General features: G+C 39.1%; 1 protein-coding gene across 10 annotated transcripts in view; it reads left to right on the top strand.

Moving 5' to 3' along the window:
- The window catches only part of Nrg1 (neuregulin 1), a 1,027,681-nt gene extending 1,015,154 nt beyond the window's left edge, over positions 1-12,527 (top strand). For 5 of the 10 annotated variants that reach the window (XM_013521521.1, XM_013521522.1, XM_005398397.2 and 2 more), the window contains 6 exons: positions 3,759-3,861; positions 5,415-5,541; positions 8,113-8,243; positions 8,906-9,112; positions 11,298-11,440; positions 11,806-11,897. In XM_013521521.1, coding sequence (XP_013376975.1) covers positions 3,759-3,861; positions 5,415-5,541; positions 8,113-8,243; positions 8,906-9,112; positions 11,298-11,418 — 689 coding nt within the window. In that variant the 3' untranslated portion in view covers positions 11,419-11,440; positions 11,806-11,897. Of the gene's footprint in view, positions 1-3,758; positions 3,862-5,414; positions 5,542-8,112; positions 8,244-8,905; positions 9,113-11,297; positions 11,441-11,805 lie in introns of all 10 variants that reach the window. The other 5 variants (XM_005398394.2, XM_005398395.2, XM_013521519.1 and 2 more) reach the window with 1 other exon arrangement.
- Positions 12,528-22,682: the final 10,155 nt, after the last annotated feature.

The raw sequence follows: 22,682 nt of genomic DNA on the forward strand, positions 1-22,682 counted from the left end.
GAATTAAGTTTGAGTCACTAACATTACCCAGACAAGTAATCAAATAGAAAATTTCACACCACAAACATTTTTAAAAAATACATCCTAGGAGCAGTTGAAATTTGGGTATATTCCTGAAAGCCTTCATCCTAAGTGGCTGAGCAAAAGTCCAGTCCCAGAGGGAGCAGGACACTCTGATACCACCCGTGGCCTCCACAGTGTTGGGCCTACCTGTCTTTCTGAGCGCTGTGTGCAGCTCTGGAATGGGTCTTCAGAGCATCTTTCAGTTATCACTCTTAGGGCTTTTACCCTTCTGATAAAAACTGTCCCACTTCTGAAATGCTGACAATATTGACCTTTCCTTCAGGGAAGAAAAAGTTCCACCATTACTCCTACCCTTTATCACTAATAGGATATATCTCATGACATAATTTAAGGGTCAGACTATAGAATAGTGTTTGTGTTGCCAAATAATGAGCTCAAATAGTTGGGATATATAACTTCTCCCTCAAGAAATTCTCCTAAGGATTAGGAAAGGCAATGTGCTGATATCTGTTCACATATGTTACAAAGGCTCCACAGCATACGGAACAAATGTACTACATCCTTAAAGAAAATCTCACCTGAAAGGTCAATAAAATGGAGAAAGAAAGGGTTCCATCTTTTGGCTTGGACACATCAGACTGAAAATGTGCCTGATTTGATTTACTACAGTGTGTCCAGACAAACCTTAAAACCTCAGGAGCATTTCCACTCATGGAGACAGATCCACCCATTTGGACTGACTGAGTCTTAATTGATAGCAGCATCTCTTATTTGCTCAATGCTATGGGCCCTGCCACACAAGGAAATAAACTTGAGATAAAAGAACTCATTATTTTTTGTTACTTTCAAGTATTTTTCCTCTAGTACATTCATACTGTGGTGTCACCTGATCTAGCAAACCCATAAGAAAAGTGTTCTGCTTAGTTATGCTGGAAGGAATACAGAATTTAATTCCTTTTCTGTATTCTGTGGGTCTTCCCTTTAATTGATTCACTTCAGTACTTTTACATTTGTCCATTATTGAGCTACCTTATTTCCAGAGAGTAATCATTTGACTGAAAAACATGTGTCTACACAACATGGGAAGACGGGGCCAGTTGTTCTACACCATTTATGTACAAGCCCAACTCGGCCTCTCCTTTCATAGTTAACAACCCAAACAGAACCCTGGTCTAAAGAATTCCTGATGCTGTGCAGGATTCCACCCCTTGCCCATCCAGCCCTTGTACATGCCGTAGTTTTGCAGTTTGCCACAGCAGTCTCCCAGCTTTTTCTAAAGGCAGAATGTCAGTGACAAATTACAACTAAGGCTCCCAATCTCTCTCCTTCTCTCACTCCTCTCTCTCTCTGTCTCTCTCTGTGTCTCTGTCTCTGTCTCTGTCTCTGTCTCTCTCTCTCTCTCTCTCTCTCTCTCTCTCTCTCTCTCTCTCGTGCTGGAGATCAAAACCAAACCTCCATATATGTTAGTCAAGCACTTTACTACTACTTAGCTACAACTCCAGCCCTGAGTTTACCATTTAAAAAAAAAGTAAAGTAACTGAAAAGTGAAGATAGAAAGCAGGGCCACCCTCTGTTTTGCCAGTACCGAACCTCTTCTTAACCAGCCATCCCAGCTCTGTTCTGGGTCCCCTGTAGAAGGACCAGCGAGGGCAATGCCTCTGCTGCTGAAGTTTAGGCTTAAGATGAAAACTGATGGAGATGCCAAGGTCAGGAAGGGAGGCCACAGTGGTATCAGCTCATAGATGACACCCTATCGAAAGGGTAGGACTCGGAGGGAGGGAAAGCAGCAGACACGAGCAATTAACACACAGGCACTCGCATTCCATGTCCTTGTTTGACTTTGTGACACCAACTCTCTGCCTCCCGGTACATTGTTGCTCCGCATTGCACCAGCTGCTTTGCTTTCTAATTGTGGCTTCCACACGACTGCCAGCCCAGGGTAGAAGTTATGCTGTATGGGAAAACCCTTCCACCTGTGTCCCCCAACCCACCCCCAAGCATCTCCTCCCTCTGGTTTTCTTTTCTTTAGTTGTTCTTCCTCCCTTAGTATCAGGCATGCTGTGCCAGGGACTTCAGATGGCTCCCCAACTTTTAACCTTATTTTCCCTTGCTCTCTGTCATTCTGTCAGTCTGTCTGTCCTCTTGGTTTGTTTCTCCTTTCCACTTCCAACCTTTTCAGTTTGTTTTTGTATAATCTGTGCAGCATTCTAGTATTATACCCACTGACTTCTCTTCTCCTTCTCCTCCTGTTAATAATCAGTGCTCTGTTACTTTGATTTGACAATGTTCTTGACCTGTTAACTGGGATTTGATTATCGTGGGCTTGGCTTGTAGGATATGTTCTGTTTAATAATAAGGTCCACTGTATCCTAGAAATTAAAATCCACTTTTTCATTTCACAAAACTTCCTGTGACTTGTCCTCTCTCAATGGAGAAGAAGGTATAGTTCGTGAGATTGTGAATGTATAATGGAAATATTTTTGAGGGTCTCTTGTTGAAGTCCAGATAAGACAGCTCCATTTGTACCATGATCCCCCAATTCTTGACCAGCTTAATCATAATGGTAAGTAAACAGTTTATACTGCTTACTGTGTGCTGGTTGAGTTCCCATTCTGAGTGAGCTTGTGAAGCTCTTCCAATAAATGTATTTAGACTATTGGAAGTTCAGCTCCTAAGTGATCAAAGTCTCCATTAAATCAGAAAATCTTGTTGAGAAGTTGTCCTGCCTTGGTATAATCATATTATCTCCCAAGAAAGCTAATATGAAAACAGAAACTTTTCTATGAATGAGAGGTTGATTATATTTTGAGTACAGTAGTACCTTTAGTTCAAAGTTCTAAGCATTGTACTTAGGAGAATGTCTGTTAGCTACTTTGACCAATGTGGGGATCTGAAGTCTGTTCCAATTTATACATCACTGTGCTAGTGACTGACTTCTCTATACAAGTTAGTTCTGTAAATTCAACTGATGAAATAATAAGCATTGCCCTCTAAAGAACACATCTTCGTTTTGGCCCAAGACTACCCTAACAAATCATATTGGATTTTCTCGGATACAGTGCCTTGCTATGCCTACTGTGTTGCTTCTTGTGTTTCACATTTTACTGATAAATCATACGGATCTTACTTCAATTTACTTGCTAACTACAAGCCAAGTTCATGTTTGCAAATGTGTTTAAATTTAATTTTTTAAAGCTACAAATGACTCTTTGTAAAGACCACTGGATGTTAAGTAATGACATGATTTACCTGAAAAAATACGAAAAGGCTGGGGGTGCAGGTGGGGAAGGGAAGAAGGGAGGGTCTTAATTGTACTAATTCTAGCTTCTTTTATTGCTATGCATTCCTGTTGTCTTTGCAAGAGTTTTGTTTTTATTTTAAAAAAAAATTTTCCAAGAGATTTTTTAAAAATCTGAAGTTTTAACCAAATCATACTTTATAATTAATGTTTATGATTTTTCAGTTTAATATCATATATATATACATATCACTTAATATTAGAGTAATTGTAGAGTATGTTTTATTGTCAGTAACCCAAGCTGGCTTTATTACTAGTGTGCAAAGTACAGCACACAGCATGTTGTACCTTGTATATGTCTGTAAGTGTAAAGAGTTATTACATATTTATTTTCTTGTGAACATGGACAATGTCATTCAGCATGCCAACTGTTCAGATGTAGCAAGCCCTGGCACTATAAGTGACCTTCATGACATCTGCTCTCACCCCTTTTCAGAAGCAGAGGAGCTCTACCAGAAGAGAGTGCTGACCATAAGTGGCATCTGCATCGCACTGCTGGTGGTCGGCATCATGTGTGTGGTGGCCTACTGCAAAACCAAGTAAACCTTCCTTCTCCATTCCTTTCTCCTAGTTAGTGTAGCAATGCCTTAGGTGGCCAGGGCATGGCCACTAGACCCCACACCCAAGGATGCAGAGAAAACAGTGGAAGGGCTTTCCCCCTTACTTTTCCCTGTAAATAATACATTTTGAGGGCCTTTCCCAATCACATACATTAGAAAACTCTGTCTATTTGTGGAAAAGTGCTCAAGAGATTTCTGATAAGTACCCAGGCTCCTGTGCATGGATAAAGGTTTGGAGCTATGGGCTTCTATGGAAACCCAGGAGCGCACACTGGCACCGCACAGTAAGAGGACAATGTGGGGCTAGGCCTGTAGCTCAGTGGTAGAGCACTTGCCAAGCACATGTGAGGCATTAAATTTAATGCCTAGTACCACAAAAAACCGGCGGCAGAGTATAGGTACTAAAGGTGTGCTTGGCACAGGACTGCGAAGGTGGAGTCCAATTTGCAAGGACCGACAGGAGATAAAAGAAACACATAGTATTTAAAATGCAGTTTTCAGAACGTTGGAGTGGTTTCATTAGATTGCCAGCACAAATGCTCTCAAAATGTGTAGTGTGTAAAAGAACCTCTTGGGAGGAAAATCAAGCAAAACTTACTTTGAAAAAACTGAAGAGAAAACTTTAAAATAGATGTGTGATCACTGATTGATACTTTAAGGTTGGTCTACATCAACAGGTGCATTTACTGTCGGTCCGCTTTCCTCCACTTCAATCTGCACTGTCTAGTGAGCAAGAGGTTATTCATTTTATAGCATAGTACTGTCTTGCCATAACTGGTCATGGTTCAGGCATAATTATCTTCATAATCTGAATGTGGCATTGAGGGATAAAAGAAATACACTGTTATACCACAAAATCAAAGACATGGTTGTATTTTCTCATTACTCCATGATTAAGCATGCATTGAGAAAGGGATAGGAGTAAGCCTTCAAGGGATTGACTCTCCTAAGTTTTACTCACTTCAATCTTAGCACTTACTGCCTCCTTTTACAAAAAATTTTCAAGAGTAGGATCATGTCACAGTTGTGCCAAAATCCAACGGCAAAATATGTCTATAATCTCACGCATATACATGTGATATTTATATACGTCCTGACTGTGTATAAATTCCAAATTCAAAGCTAAGCTTATTTGCTTAAGAGATCACAGGAAACAAGAAACTATGAATGGAATGAGCCTTATGAATTCTTAGGTGCAAAGTGTTACTAAGGCAGTTGGCCGTTTGTCAGACTTAGGCAAAAGTGGCTTGATTAAGAAAGTTTGGATCTTAGGCAAGTACCAGCACATTTATTTTCTACTCCTTCTTTCTTGACCCTCAGCAAAATAGCTGAATTTCTATAAGAATTCCATCCAACTTTCTAAATCTAAATCGCTACTGTGAGATACAGTAGCACATGTTCCCCGACCTCTTCCTCACTACCAGTCTACTGTTTCGAGTTACTCAGGCATTAGTAGAAGAAAACTTTGGCTCTACCAAGAAATGTAAGTAATAGAAGAAATAAACGCCCTCTTTCTCATGTATCGTGTGTAGGAAACAGCGGAAAAAGCTTCATGACAGGCTTCGGCAGAGTCTTCGGTCTGAACGGAACAACATGGTGAACATAGCGAACGGGCCGCACCATCCTAACCCACCCCCTGAGAATGTTCAGCTGGTGAACGTACGTTGATTCTAGCCAGTGGAAAAATACTGAGCGTCTCCCTTTTGTTCTGGCACCTTGACGTTTATTTTCTAAAGCTTTTAGGCTATTAGATGCAACCATTAATCACAATGGCTTCCAGGAAACCAAGATTTTGCCAGGAGAAAATAATGGAAACATTTTTTAAAGTAGATTTGGTTACTGTAACACCGTCACATTTCCCCTTCCGAAATGTTCATTAATGGTGATGGGATTAATAATGCTGGGTTTGCTCTACAGGGATGGCATAATGAGAAAAAAAGAAAAATAATAAAATAGTAGAAGCAGAGAGAATATTTATTTTTTAATAATCTGAAAATGAAGGCTATCTCCAGCCTATGATTCATTAGTTCAGATCACTGAGGAAAGGGCTTTTCAGTTATTTTTATTAGGGGCACTTCACAGTGTCTGATGATTTGCTAATTCTGATTTCCAAAGAGAGGAATCAGGGCATGGAGAGGTGAGCTTAAGCTGCCCCGCCTCCCCAGAAACAGGAGTAGAATGTACATTGACCAAAGGTCAGTGTGTCTTTTCCTTAAAGCAAGCTGGCTATACATCCCAGGAAGTGACTTATCAAACATGTGTCTTGGTAGCAAAGCTAGGAGAGTGTAATGCTTGCTAAATCACTGGATCCTTCTCTGTGATGTCAAGCCCTCCAGATGTAATCATGCAAATATTTTGTTTATACTTGAACAAGAACTTGGCTTTAAATTTAGCAGGGATCATAGACTATTCAACTCTGGAAACTGTTTACATATAATCTGCCAAACTTTTTTTTATAGATAAGAGCCAGAGCTATACACAGATCTCTTAGCTGTGGAAGTATTGTTCCTTGTCTTCCAGCATAATATTTCTTGTTTTGTTCTGCTGTCTTTTTTCATGTCCTTCAGATGTACAGTGTTTTTGGTTTGTTTTTTTTTTTTTTTTGGTCTTTGGTTTTTCTCCAGTACCGGGAACCAAACTCACGACCTTGCGCTTGCCAGGCAGGTGCTTTGCCGCTGAGCTAAATCACCAGCCCCGATGTACAGTGTTTTTAATAGACAAAATTTGAAGTTTGTATTACAGTAGCACCTTCTGCAGTACAGTAGGAAAAGATATAGTCTGAGTGGAACAGATATATTCGTAGACTCCAGTCTGGAGTTGGCAGTTACTAAACTGCCACCAGCTTTTGTGGCAAAGACCTTAAGGAGACTGTTAGAGCCGGATGCTAATAGGTTAACACACTCTGTTTCCTCCCTCCCCCAACCATATTCATCAGAACATTCTGAAGACTGATAACTGCATCAACACAATGATCCCTCTCTATGTATGCTATATGAGTCACATTACCGTGACTGCCTGGATTTCAGTTATGACTCAAATAGTGTGACTTTAAGCTATAACCTTTTTTCAACCACATTTCCTTGTGAAAATAGCCTATTTCAAAGACTCCTCGTAAGCATTAAATACAAAAATCTATATGAAACACTTAGTCCAGTGACACTGAGTGAGTGTTCAATAATTGTTAAATACCACTTTCATTAGGTTCACTGAGCTTAAGCTGCCCCGCCTCCCCAGAAACAGGAGTAGAATGTACATTGACCAAAGGTCAGTGTGTCTTTTCCTTAAAGCAAGCTGGCTATACATCCCAGGAAGATCTATGTGGAATAGTCTTGCATTAACAGAACTGGCTAGAGTTTCAAGCATAAGTCAACTTGTGTATTTCAGGACTTCCATGAAGATACCCAGTTCTTTAAACTCTAGGATTTACCAGACTATAAATTTTCTGATTCATCAAAGAATATTCCTTTCTATTTCTTTTTCTGTTATTTAACTCAATTTAACTAATGGCGTTTGAAACACAACTTGAAAAACAACTTTTAAAAATACAACTTCTCACTGATAAAAGGCAATGACAGCTACTGTAGTTTGCTGATAGAAATAAAATGGAGTTTAATTGCAGTAAACATAAGGCCTCAGGTATATTAAGTGCTTTGTCAAGATATGTTATCTTGACAATTATGGTAAGCCCTTTAAATTCTGAAATAGCTTTGTTAGTCTTACCACTGACAATAAGTTAAAAATTTCAATGACATCATAAAGGTAACATGGATACTATGAAATTGAGAAAGAAAGGTAGATTCAAAATATAGATACTTAAAAGTCTTTCTAATGGCTTGAAAGTTGATGTAAGACAAGATATGTCTGTGCTTGTGTTTCACTCAAGTATCTGTTAGCCTTTTACTTACAGCAACCCTGACAAATAGTGAATATTGTACAGAGTTTGTTCTGAGTTCTAGTCATGTTATCAATTGGAAATGGGACAGATGAATGAGGTCTTTTTCTGATCGAATGGAGTTATGATTTTAGAATCTATATTATGTACACTTACAAACAGTAGTTCATTAATTCCATTCATTTAATCTCAAAGAGTAGCCAAAAGATTATTTTCCATCTGACCACTGGAGAAATGGAAGTTGTTATGAAGAATGTATAAAGAACAGATTTGCATGTGTACAGTATTAGTATTTTGAGATACATGAATCTTCAAGTCGTGTCTCTTTGTTTATCCAGCAATACGTGTCTAAAAATGTCATCTCTAGTGAGCATATTGTTGAGAGAGAAGCAGAGACATCTTTTTCTACCAGTCATTATACCTCAACCACTCATCACTCCACTACTGTCACCCAGACTCCTAGTCACAGGTATGAGAATTTTTAAATTTCATAGCATGGTTTCTCTAAGAATTATTTTTTTGCATAATTCCCTTCACTGCCACTGCCTAAGAAAGAAAGAAAGAAAGAAAGAAAGAAAGAAAGAAAGAAAGAAAGAAAGAAAGAAAGAAAAAGAAAGAAAGGAAGAAAAAGAAAGAAAGGAAGAAAAAGAAAGAAAGATGTGTAGGAGGCAAAAAATTGTACAGTCCTTGGACATAAATAGACTTTGGGTATCAGTGCAGTCTGCACTTATTGCTGTGTATCTGAACCTCCACACCCTAGAAAAAGGATGGTGCCTCCCTTGCAGAATTGCTGTTCCTCATTCTAGAGATTTTCTTTATTCATGTCTGTACTCATGGAATTGTTTCACCTGGAAGTCTGCCCTAGATCTGCAAGAATACTTAATACCTAGTGACATTTGATAAGTAATATTGAATGAGTGAACAAGTACATAAATTGTATGCTCACAAAGCCAATCTTCTTTATAGGCAAGAATGTTTGTAACAATTCTGTTCTTAACTAACGTTGTAGCAAGCCACTGGTGAACCAGTAACTTGAAATACAGTATTTGTCAGACCTGCTTCCTTTCATTTCCATTTTTGTATATAATGAAAATAAAAATCTCACAGCCTCTCACATCTCCTCCCTTCTAGCTGGAGCAATGGGCATACGGAAAGCATTCTTTCGGAAAGCCACTCTGTAATTGTGATGTCATCAGTAGAAAACAGTAGACACAGCAGCCCCAGTGGGGGCCCAAGAGGACGTCTTAATGGCCTGGGTGGCCCCCGCGAATGTAACAGCTTCCTCAGGCATGCCAGAGAAACCCCTGACTCCTACCGAGACTCTCCTCATAGCGAAAGGTAAAACTGAAGGGCAAAGCTACTGCCGAGGAACCTCAGTAACAGAATCCTGTGGGCACCTGCAGTCTCACCTAAGGAAGTCCGCCTGATCAGAATCGGGGTGGCAGTTTCCTGTTCTAGGAGTGCTTCTAGTTGATGAAGTCATCTTTTGGTTTGACTGAACTCATTTCTTCTGAGCTACTCACGTCGTCCCATTGGCTGACAGGCAACAGACTCTTAAAGAGCTGGAGTGCTTTGATGTGGAAGGTGCAGCAGACTTGGAGTTCCCAGACCTGACCATAGTCTCTGACCCCTTCCGGGTCTCTGTTTCCTCTGTTGTCACCTTAGACAGATGGCACCAATGCTTGATAAGGACCTTCCTTCTCTAATTCTAATCTGCCACTTACCCAAACCTTAATTTGGGGGTCGAGCTGCCTTGTGTTCTCATGTGTTAACTCTTTCTTACCTTCCAGACTTAAACCAAATTAAGGGCTGTGTTACTGCTGACAGTCCTGGGGGACCAACTGCTGGTGTTCCACCGCATAGTATCCCTTTTACAACATTCTAAGGAGGGATAAATAAATAAATCTCTTGTGTCCCATATCTGGCAGTCTTCACAGATGGTTTTCAAAGCAGACACGTTTTCAACATGGCCCTTTCTTCCAGATGCTTGAGCTTTCTTCTGGGGAGATTGGGTTGGGTTGTGGGAATAACAGCAAAGGTAAAATGAATGGAGGCAATTAACCTCCAAGAGATCTTTAACAGGAACATTGCATTCATAGATTCTCTCTTATGCGTTTGCACCTGTATTGGAAGGTAGTTATTCCCAATTGGCTGTCTTGAACCACCTATAAGTTATTACCTCTTTGTTTTCTAATCCACTGGTTTTATTTTGTTGTACTGTCATCTCAGTCTAATCTTTTACTACATAAGGTTCATGTAATGCCAAATCCACATTTATTTGGTAGTTATTTGGTTGCAGATGATTTTGAAAGACTCTACTTATGGACTTGGAGATTCTCAGGATCAAGAGTGGCCCATTTTAAGCTTATATGTCACGTATAGCCTTCAACACCTTTTCCTAAAAATGGCATTTTAGTACTGTATGGAATTTATAGGGTTAGAATGCTCCCAGCCACCCATTTGTGAAAAAGCAGTCAGGATCCAAAGCTAGCCTAAAACATTCGTCCTAAAGTCTTGTAATTTTATCTTTATGTATTACAAAGTCTGTCTATCTTATTTAAATATTTTTGAAACCTGAAAAAGAGCTTAGGGACAAAATCTTTCTTCATCGCTCCCTGAGATGTGGATCTTTGAAAGGTTGACATGTCCCTACTGGGGTAGGCTTCCTTACCTGTCCCACATACTTGTAGGACTACAAAATATACCTAAATTTAAAGGTCATGGGGAGAAAAGATGAATCACTTGTGTGTGTTGGCTGAATTTAGACTCCTCTTTCACATAAGACTTCATTTAAGTACCCCCAACACAAAAAGCCTGCAGACTCAAGCCCCAAATATTTCAGACTCCCAAGACTTTCCTGTTTTAGACACTGCTGGATCACACATCCATATTAGTATGAATCACAGAAAAGCAGGAAAGTTAGTAGGTCTCCGGTTCCTGTTAGCTAGAGTTCGTACAGTGGTGACCTGTCATCACAGGTCACACCGAATTAGATGCTGTGAATGTCAGTGTGAAGAAAAGAGTCACCTAGTGTTATGCATCAGTAACGTTTTTATCAAAAACTGCGAAGTGTGACTCATTTTCTTCAGTGCCAAAATTCAAACCCTCTTATTGTGGTGGAAGAAAGCATGGTATGGTAAAAGCAGTGCACTCTGTCCCGACAGTGAGATTCAATAAGCATTATCAGATGTAGCATGACCTAGGGTATCATGTCATGGTACAGTCAGTCCCAGCACAGTCACAAAAGATTGCCAGACAGTTCACCTGACCTTTGCATACACCAAAGACTGATGGTAGGTTTGGAACAGAGGTGGACTGCATACTGGACATAGTCTCCATTCTAGTAACTATCCCCCTAACACAAGGTTCTCCGTAGCTGACCTTTGACTGTCTTGCACCCTGGGATGGGTAGTAGTGTTTCATGGAAAAAATTAAAAACACACAAATTGTGTTACATTGCTACCAGGAATAAATCTGAGTTACTGTGCTCTTTTTTTTTTTTTTTTTTTTTTTTTTTCAAAAGACATAACCCTATAGCTGAGCTAAGGAGAGACAAGGCACACAGATCCAAATGCATGCAGATCCAGCTCTCAGCAACTCATCTTAGATCTTCTTCCATTCCCCATTTGGGCTTCATTCTCTAAGACCCTTTGGCCTTTTAGGAAGGTATAGTATTTAAGTAATACTTCTTTCCCTTCCAATTCCCTGAGCCTCAGTCTTTCTAACTTGAGAGATTTCCAGGACCCAGTGCCCCTTTTTCTTGGCTCGTGTGCTTTTATTTAAACTCATGATGAGATTGGAAATCCCCAAAGCTTTGTTGAGCTAGATCTTTGCATGTTCTCCTGCAAGGAAGATCTTGGCTACATAATTTTAGATCCCAAGGGTACTGAATTTTCTAGTTGTAAAAATTGAGATGTATAAGTGAGTATTGTTCTCTGATGATATCATATCATGAACTCTGTGCCCTTATCCTCCCTACTGTATGCCTCTTCTTCGACCACACTTATGCGGGGTATTCTGTGCTCACACAGGTATGTGTCAGCCATGACCACCCCGGCTCGTATGTCACCTGTAGATTTCCACACGCCAAGCTCCCCCAAATCACCCCCTTCGGAAATGTCTCCGCCTGCGTCGAGCATGACGGTGTCCATGCCCTCCATGGCAGTCAGCCCCTTTGTGGAAGAAGAGCGACCTCTCCTTCTTGTGACACCACCGAAGCTGCGGGAGAAGAAGTACGATCATCACCCTCAGCAGTTCAGTAACTTCCATCACAACCCTGCCCATGAGAGTAACAGCCTCCCCGCTAGTCCCTTGAGGATAGTGGAGGATGAGGAGTATGAGACCACCCAGGAGTATGAACCAGCTCAAGAGCCTGTTAAGAAACTCGCCAATAGCCGGCGGGCCAAAAGAACCAAGCCCAATGGCCACATTGCCAACAGGTTGGAATTGGACAGCAATACAAGCTCTGAGAACAGTAACTCAGAGAGTGAAACAGAAGACGAACGAGTAGGTGAAGACACACCTTTCCTGGGTATACAGAACCCCCTGGCAGCCAGTCTCGAGGCAGCACCTGCCTTCCGCTTGTCTGACAGCAGGACTAACCCAGCAGGCCGCTTCTCGACACAGGAAGAATTACAGGCCAGGCTGTCTAGTGTAATTGCTAACCAAGACCCTATTGCTGTATAAAACTTAAATAAACACATAGATTCACCTGTAAAACTTTATTTTATATAATAAAGTATTCCACCTTAAATTAAACAATTTATTTTATTTTAGCAGTTCTGCAAATAGAAAACAGGAAAAACTTTTATAAATTAAATATATGTATGTAAAAATGTGTTATGTGCCATATGTAGCAATTTTTTACAGTATTTCAAAACGAGAAAGATATCAATGGTGCCTTTATGTTATGTTATGTCGAGAGCAAGTTTTGTACAGTTACAGTGATTGCTTTTCCACAGTATTTCAGCAAAACTTTCCATGTATTTAGTTTTTGCTGGCTTCTCGTGCATTGCATTCTGATGTTGACTGGATGTATGATGTGCAAGACTTGCCACTGTCCTTCGGTTTGCTTGTAGTAGCACACAATCAGTATGTCTTGTAATGGCACATCCATCCAAGTACTCTTCTCTTTTGTATGAAGTTTTCTTTGCTTTCAGAATATGAAATGAGTTCTGTTTACTCTGTCAGCCAAAGGTTTGCTTCATTGGGCTCTGAGATAATAGTAGATCCAACAGCATGCTACTATTAAATACAGCAGGAAACTGCATTAAGTAATGTTAAATATTAGGAAGAAAGTAATACTGTGATTTAAAAAAAAAACTATATTATTAATCAGAAGACAGCTTGCTCTTGCTAAAAGAAGCTACCACTTACTTTATTTTAATTTATTTTTCTTGACAAAAAGCAGCAGTTTTAGGCATAGCTTAGCAAATGGGTTCTGGCCTGCTATTAGGTTAAATCTAAAAACTTAGAAGAGGACTCAGTCTTACTTTCTGTGTTGGGGAAATGACCCAGCAGCTCATTTCTTTGAACTACAGACCACAACTGATAACGGTGCAATCATTTCTGACTTGTATCTTCCACTGATTCAGGAACTACTGATTGGTTGTGTCTTAGCTCCAAAAGAGACAGATCCTGGCCCCAAAAGCCCAGTGCGAACAGTACACTCATCAGTCTGCCTGAAACTCTTCTGGAGTTAAGTGTGCCTGTTGTATGTAGTGGAGACTGATCATTGGAATTTGGTTTCATTGCTGAGTGTTTAGAAGGCACAGGTGGAGAGCAGCTGAGTAACTGGGTTGACATTTTAAAGTTTGGTTGACCACGCCTTTCTCTCCATTCTGTTTCTTTCCTTTTTCAACACTGCCTTGATTAGGTCATAACTTTGCATGGACATCTTTTGTCAGGAATGGCCAACGTGCATGTGATTTGTTATTAGTGAGAACCTTCCACAAGTGGTAACTCATCAGGAAAGGTCAATAGTGTTGGAAAGGTTGCACTTTACTTGTCGAAGTGACCCCCATCTGTAGGCTGATCTCTCCATTTACAGCCTGTATCACCCATTTTTCCCTTTCTGAATTTTTGCTTTGTTGTCCCAAAAGCAGGACTAAGATTGGTCTAAATTTTGCATGTTCTCTTGTGGTTGTAAATCCCATGAAGGCCTATAGGTATTAACATTTGAAATATTTGCAAATCTAAGGAAAAGAAGAAAAAAGTTATAATGCAGAACCCCTTTGGTGCCTGCCTGATAGCTGTCAAACCAAGGCTAGAGCTTGGCCTGTGTTCCAAATGGCCTCGTAGGAGCCGTGGAACAAAAATGAGAAACAGGCTGGCAGGGGGTGCACAGAGTCAAGGAGAGTAATTGCTTCCTGTTTGCAAGTGAACTGAATGTATTTCTTCACCAAATCTTTATTTTTACAAATCAAAGGGAAGAAAGGACAAGCAAGTTGGTCTGAGAAGAAAAATGTAGACTGAGCCTGAGTCAAAGTCTTTGCACTGCTACTGTGTTTCCTGTTTCTCCAGTCTACTGAGAGGCTCATCTGGAGGTCCTTGATGTTACTGTTAGCGTTTGGTATCCCTATCTTTTCGTCATTGTTCACATGCCACTTTCTCTGTGCTCAATATTGTCCTGGTTTGCTTTATGACCTACACAGAGGAACCCCTTCAGTTTGCACTGATTTTCCAGTTGTGTAGAGATGAGTCAGCTCATTTCTACATGGGGAGGAAGACCCATCAGTTTGAAGAGGCTCTCTAAATTATTTTCACCTTGCCTTTGGAGGCCTTGACTCATTCTTCAATATTTCAATAAAGAGATTCCTATCATTATTTTAAAACCCCAAACGTTCTGTTTCAATTTCTTTGGGCATTTGGGGTATTCAGTGGACCCATTATGAAAAATTTCAGGAAGAAGTAGGCTCTTCTGATGAGGGACATCTTCCTTGGTATGAAAATTGCTATAAATTTTCAAATTTCAAATAGATAAGAAATTTTGTTTCCAACCTGCTTCTGATCACTCATAGATGTGGCCTATTAGTTGCGGCAGCCTTTCCACTGGCAGAGCAAGAGTTTCTCTTAATCAGAAAGGCCAGCTGGATGCTCAGGGCTCCCTGTAGCAGTCACCAAATGTGTGTTCACAGGAACATCTCTGTGCTGCTTTGTTGTCGCGTTGCCCACAAGCATCCCTAATTATAAATCCAGGTGGTGCAGTGGCAAACAAAGGAGTATAAACCCATATTCCCAGCATATGGAAAGCTGTCTTGGTTTTTGAGGTAGTGGAAATTGCCAGAAAGTTTGACAGCAACTTTGTTTCCCGGATCTGGAATCATAGCCCATGGAGAGTATCCAGTGGAGCATACTATGTGCAAAGCACCTTTTTTCTTCCTCGAGATTAAGTTTTCAATCCTGCTTTCCTTATATCTTTTTTTTCCCCAAGACTTCTGGTGGACAGCCTTCTGCTTCCCACAAAATAGTACTCTGTGTAGGTGAAAGTATCCCAAACAGCAATATGCCACCTTTTCTTGCGTTATTGTGACTGTCATGATGCAGATGGATTGACCCAGGGTAACTTGCTCGGTAACTGTTCCGTTTTTTGGCCTGGAGTTGAAGGGTGCTTGGCTCACATTGGTAAAAACAGAAAGCCTAGTCTTATCTTTGAGTACTGGCTGCCTCCCACCAGCCAAAGACATTTTTATCCACCAAGATGCATGAGACACTACGGAGACTGCAGACAAAAGGAAATAGCCACATATCACACATTCTATTATAGATTCTTTTGTAAATACATATTGTACATTACGTGGATGTTTTCTTCAATCATTTACTGTCTTTATGAGTTAATGTCAGTTTTTACTCTCAGCTTACTGTGTAACATTGTAAATAACATAATGTCCTTTATTATTTATATTTAAACGTCTAACAGAGAGAATTGTTTTCATATAAGTTTAAGATAAATGTCAAAAATATATGTTTTTGTTTTTCTTTGCTTTAAAATTATGTACCTTTTCCTTTCTTAAAATAATTTATTGTTCAGGAGAAAGAATGTATATGTAATTGAAACTATTTGAAGAATGCACATTTGAAGGCCGTGAGGTACTGATAAACTAAAGAATTTATTATCCAAAATACTAAGCAATAAGTAATTGTGATTTATTTAAACTTTTGTTTATTTCCCACGAAAGTCATACTGCAATAAAAAATGCTACTCTGTGGAGACTTGGGTGTGTTGCTCAGCAGACTAATGTTCCAGTCTGTTAGACCAGCACCTCTGTCTTAACTGCGACAGTTGTACTAACTTAGGAATGTGTTCCATGGACCCATGACCGTCTTGTCTGTCTGTTGCCTCTGCCCCACTGCCTGTCCTTGGACCATCTGCTTCCTGATTCTTACCACTTCATTTCTTGCTGAAGGGGCCACACAAGCAAACAATATGCTGTTTCCTTCCCGCCCTATTCCCCTCCCTATACACAATAACATCAGATAGAAACCTTTTAAGGTATGAGAGCCTAGATCTTAGTTGTTGATATGTTCTTCAGTGACAGCCAGAAACTTCTTCCAATTAATAGAAATGTCAGTGTGCCAAGCCCATTCAATCATGAGGGGGGAAAGAAAAGAAAAAGTACTGTCATGGTTCAAGTGGGCCAGTGGTCACAATTGCCTGAAGGCAACTGTGCTGACCTTCCCTGTAGCTTCAGTAAATTTACTTTCCCACAACTTATCAATTGACAATATTTTTTAAAAAGGATAAAGCTCAGTCGAGTTCATCCCCTTTAGTCTATCAACACAATGAAACAAACTGATACCTTACTACTCAGGGAGGGGCCTGTGTGTGAAATATTTCTCACATTCTAAGACCTGACATAGAAACGAAGATACTACTTTTCTTATTGCAGATAACCTAAACAAAAGCCATATTTTAACAAAGAGATATCTCATCTCAGATGTAAGAGTTTTGGCAGGGTATGGAGCAAAAATCACCGGTCCTGTGGGCTGTTCAGTGATTTCCCTTGAGGTTTGAGTGTAACCTGAGACTCCCTATCAAAGTCCACCTCCAGAGATGCACATAGTTTCTTCTGTCTAGTGGTAGTTGCACTGGCATCATTTTCAAACAGTCTGAATGTCTAGGAGATTTAAATACAGTAGTAGGCTTTGGCCACCACATTAATTCTCTTGCCCGTTAGTTATTTAGCCAACTGACCACGCAGCAGATCAGAGAATATACAGAATATTTAAAAATTAAAGACTGAGATTATTTACTGCTGAGGCTTTCTGCAAACTCTCCAGCTTCCCCTGAAAACTAAAAGCAACTATCTTAGAAATTTTGGTTAAAATTGCTTACCTAAGCTGTTGTGATATATGAATCAAAGACATAAGTAGAAGAAGTTGGCACAGAAAAAAATGAAGATTCACTTTAAGACAAATTAAATATCTGGATAATTATTATAATTCTCCACTCATGATTGAACCTTGAACATCAAAATCAGGCTAGTTTTGCAAACTTGCATAAAGCCTGCAATTTCTGCCAATCATTAGATTTCTTTGCTCTCTGTTCTGATACTAATGACCAAATGACTTGGTATCAGGGACTTGGAATTAGATGAAGCAGCTCTGAAATCCAGAGACTTAAGACGGTGGACTAAGTAGAAACTTCTGATGATCTTAGACTTGATTTGCACTCTATCTTTGACTTGTGCTCTCTGAAACTGATGCAGTAAAACAAATTTAAGGAAATGGTTACCACAGAAGACTAATGTGGTAGGGCCTAGAAGGCTTTCAGCTTGTCAAGGACAGAAACTTCATTTGGAAGCTGCAATATTGCTGAGCTTTAGTTATTTTTGGATAAGGTAGCTGTGCTCTCCCCGGCTACCTCTTTAGGCTGCTTGTGGACATCCCAGTACTACTGTTGCTCAATTTCCCTGATGAGCTATTGCTTATGAACTTTGGTTAATGGAGGCTTTCTCACCCACCTCCCATTGAAGCAACTACCTTAGTAATTTAGGTTAAAACTGTTTACTAAGCCATCTTAATATTAGAGGAAAAAGCATATATGGAGAAGGTTGGTATAGAAAAGAATGAAGATTCACTTTAAGACAAATTAAATATCTGGATAAGTATTACAATTCTCTTGAAAATCTCAGGCACCATAGGATAAAGATAGTGTTATTGGAAGTAACTATCATGATGTATCTGATCCTTTTAAAAACAGACCAGGAAAAGGAAGCCAGTAAGTCCTAAAGAGGAGACAGAGTATAAAGTAATAGCTCCACCCAGCATCTTTTTCTTAAGCTTTTCTTTCAGATGGATATGTTAGGATTAGAATTTGATAGAGAAAAAAGACATCTCCTACCATACACACAGCATGCCAGAAAATCAAAATAATTACCTCTGTAGATTTGAACATTTTTAATATCTGATACATAATTTCCTCAGATAAAAATGAATCATATGTAGTGTTTTATAATGTGTACAGCTCCAAACAGCTTTTATCTTTTTTAATTCTCTTTACCTCATGATATAATAAATGATGAGAAAAATTTAGGTTCAAAGAGGTGGAAAAATCTTACTCAGACTTACATAGCTAGTGAGTTACAAAAAGACCATTTCTACCTAGGTTTCCTGGCTATCATTTGTATTTTTCCTCAGCTACTCCCCTCCTTTCCCAGTGCAACAGGTCTTTTATTTTCAGCTTCCCTCATATAGTGAGTATAAGTTACACCTGAAGCCATTCTCTTTGTGGGCAAGTGGTAGCCCTTCTGGCTTTGCTTTAGAGATATTCTGGGACCTAATTTGCTTGGTTTCACATCTGTGTAAATCTTTTCCTAAACTCAGCTTTCTAAAGAAATGAAATGTAGCTATGAGTGAATTCACAAGTTCCCTGTGTAGATTGCATCCTCTTGTGAAAAGAAAAGTTTGAGGCTAGATTACTGAACTTAGCTTTTAGCATTGTGAATTTGAATGGTTTCCTGATCCAGTTTGCTTCCTGATCTCTGACCACCTGGCTGTGGTTTAGTGAGGATTAAATCTGAACACAAATAAGAAAACTAAATGATATCTGAAATATAATGAGAATCCCAATGCTGCTTTCTATTTTCTCCTTTATGTCTAGATCCTTAAGCTTTGGAACCTAATTTCCTCAGTTTCAAATGAAATGCACTATATTCCAAACTGATCACATGAACTTATTTTATCATTTCTCCAATCTAGTGCCAGTAATCAAATTATTTTTAGTAACAAGTATATGATGAAAAGTATAGTCACCAAAGAACTTTAAACTTTTAGTGTAAATGATTTTTTATGTATTTTATAATGCATTAGAGTTACAATTGCTTCCCATGTAGACACAGGATTCCATGTCAATTCCCTAATTAATAATGGCTTATTCTATTAATGTTTCACTATACTTTCAGAAATTTACAGAAACTTGACTTTTTGTGGCATTTTCATAGCACTGCCTTCCAACTTCACTGCAGACATCTAATAGAATTGTCAGAAACTGCCCCTAACCTGATAGTAGATATCTGTGCACTCCTGTTTGCCTTAGGTTTCACCCTCAAGTTTCAAACAGGTATACTACATTTCCTCAAAAAGCTATATTTTTGTCAGAGGTTTGCATGGTGACCAGATTACAGCAGCCAGTCAGTTCTCAGCTGAACACCTAAATGTGAGAAGCCGCATAGCTTACAGATGCTCACCCCTCACTCCTATTGTCTATCATTCTTTTCACACAAGAGTCTTTTCTTTTTCTGAGTATAATTCCAGTAATAATTTATGGATTTAAGCTATTTAGATCAAATCCTTTAATACTTCATCCTGTATGGGTGAAAGGATGGGTAATTTATGTTCATATCAATCATCAGGCATTACTAACAACAGCAAAGAATTCTAATCTAGTTTTACACCTATTCTCTTTCCTGTAAATAAATTGTGTCATTACTGAGGACAATCATAACTGTAGCAACTATAGAAATACTGCAAAGGGACATTTGCTTATTTTTTGAAGAAATCTAGTGTAAATTTGTATCTTTCTAATTAATGTTGTCATAAGTTAGGTAACACTTGCCATCTCATCCTTGGCTTTCATAAGAGGATCTCTTCTTGCCTCAATGAGAGGTGCCCAGAAATCTTCATCAGGTGCGGGAACCTCAAGCCAGGGAGGCTGTCTAGCATCCCTCCAGTTCCTTCCCATGGAAACAAGTGATCCCCTTTATCTCCTTAAGATAGAGGGGCCTCAATGGCATAAATTTTTGCAGCTGATAAGATGCATTCTTGCCTCTCTCCACCATGAAGAATAAAGAAAAGGAAATGCCACAAATGAGAGCCACTTATTCCAAATACCCCACAACCATATCCTCCCAATTATGAGATGATTCTGACCTCACACAAGAGCCCCCACAAAGATTCTTCTTACCCTCAAAATAACTAGTGTGTAAAGCTCTTTTTTTTACAGGTCTTTGTCGATTTCAAAACAGAGACATGCTAATGTTCATTCCACATTGTCCAGGTGTCAGGTTTTCATACTATACCCCTTAAAGGTGGGGCATATATTATGTGTCAACTAAATGCTCTCAGAAGTCATGAAACCATGCTTCTTTCTACTCTCAACAAAAACTGAGTCAGATATGATGTTTTTATGGAGATTTAAAATGATTTTATTTATCAAGGAACTATTTCTTGATTAGTTGTAGATCCTCTAGAAAACTTTAGGGCACAGTCACATGACATTTCATCTTTTCCGTTATTTATTTGCTTGACCAACAACTTCTCATTCACAACATGAAAAAGTGCTAGCCTCGGCACACATTTTGGAGGCTACTCGGTTTTGAGGAGTTAAATCTCTGGCCAGGAAAATAAAGAACCTTAGATTCTTTCTATTAAGATGTTAGCACAGAATTAATGAGATAGAGGTTTCCACTCAGGGTAAAAATCATGATGAACCAATACTCACTTCGGGATCATAGAGCCACATGTCATATGTCCACTGACCAATGCAGACCTTAGCAATATTCCGGATCTCTGCCTCCACATCTAATTGGTGACAGGTGATTGTATCACTCCTCTGTCAAACATATCCATCCCCTCCGTGTCCTTGCTGCTTCTACCTTGGTTTTTGTTCTCATCATCTCTCACGGTGCCCATCAGCCTCCTCACTGATTACTTCATCAGCTCCTCTGAGCTTCCTTCGCATTGTGCCGGCACATTCCAACACGCACACCTCATCACACCAGTCTTCTAGAAAATCTTTCATGGATCCTCATTGAGTTTAAGCATGGTCTGGCTTCTGCCAGATGATTCTAGTTTATCTCTCACTCTCATCATTCACTCTAATCGTATGACATTCTGTTTCCCAAATATACCATAGCAGTGTTATCAAACCCTCATCACTCGGCATACCAACTCCATGTTTTTGCCATGTACCACCTGTATTATTATTTTTTTGGCATATTAACTTTTTTAATTAACTGCATTTTAACTAAAATAGAGTCATTTCAAATAAAACTTTGTATCAATGCTGTGAATGGAAAACTGTAATCAGTTGCCATAATTAATATGAAACTGTAAAAAATAAATACAATAAAAATGAAACAGTGTTATTCAGTTTCAACAATATACTGTTGCCTGCTAAAGTCTCTGAATGATAAGCCTGTTCTCTGGCTAAAAGGGAGATTAGCAAACCTTAGTAAAAAGGAAGTACATATTTGGAAAACACAGAAAGATGCATTCCTCAAGTTAGCCAAGATCTAGAGGGAATTTAGGGGCTGTTTCTCCTGCTCTTTTATTCAATATTATTTAATGCTTTATCTTAAATCATCTTGCATTCAACATTTACTCACGCACATGTATTAGAAAACACACTGCTGTGCTTGCTGTCTGTCTCTGCTCTTGTGTAGGCCATTTTACTAGAATTTCTTTCACTATTTATCTTCCTGAAAAACTTCTACTCTTCCTTTGGGGAAAGAAAGTTTCCTTCTCTCTGAATTAGGGAGAATTTCCTGGGCGTTGGGTGTTCTTCCTTTATGGTACGTTCTTCAACACAGTACTTTCCACCTGTCCCATATCCTATATGGAACAACTTGGAATTCCTCAATGCAGTAGACCATGCATTCTTTGAGGCAAGATTCACTGCACTGTTTGTGTATACCAAGGGCCTAGCACAGTACCTGAAACATGGCAGATGCTGGATGTCTAGATCACTGGCACCTAGCAACTCAAGCTCTTTATATGAGTTGGCAAGTATAAGAAGAATCTAGATGAGCTTAGGTGTTTGAAAGCCAAGATCAATAAAAGAGTAGCTTATAAATTGTTTAAAAATATATAAGTAGAATCAATCTTGCTCAATGGTTGTCAGAAAAAAACAACTGAATCAGCATCCAAAGGATGGAAGACCATATTTTCCAAGGAATATATGAGTAGCATATAACTTTTGCTCTTGGTCTTGGCTTCCTTTCCACCCTACACTATTTTACTTGAGATTCACTCTTCATCTCTATCCATTCTTTTTCCTTCTTTGCAAAGACCTGCAGATAAAGCTTTCTAATTTGTCACTGTTTACTAGATCAGTCTTATAAAGAAGACTTTAACTATTGCATTAAAATAAGCCTACCTTGAAAAAAAATACAGGCAGCATCACACATGACAAATCATCAACAATATTTTCAAATATATAGATTAATTAAAACATGAAATCAGTGTATTATAGAAGTCAATGGAATATCTCTTTTGTCAACCTAAATGGCCGTTTTTCAAGAACAAATAATGAGGGACATTTTATAGGTGGTTTTATTTTATAGGTAGGTACAGTATAACTAGTTTCAAGGGTGAGGAAGGGCACCTGGCTTTTACTGTACAAGATTTCTTCTTCCAATAACTTACCTACTCTAGAAATAGACCCTTTATTCATTAAAGTATATCTGTC

This window comes from Chinchilla lanigera, unplaced genomic scaffold, assembly GCF_000276665.1.
Source record: "Chinchilla lanigera isolate Chin_1 unplaced genomic scaffold, ChiLan1.0 scaffold00062, whole genome shotgun sequence".
NCBI classification, from domain to species: Eukaryota; Metazoa; Chordata; class Mammalia; order Rodentia; family Chinchillidae; genus Chinchilla; species Chinchilla lanigera.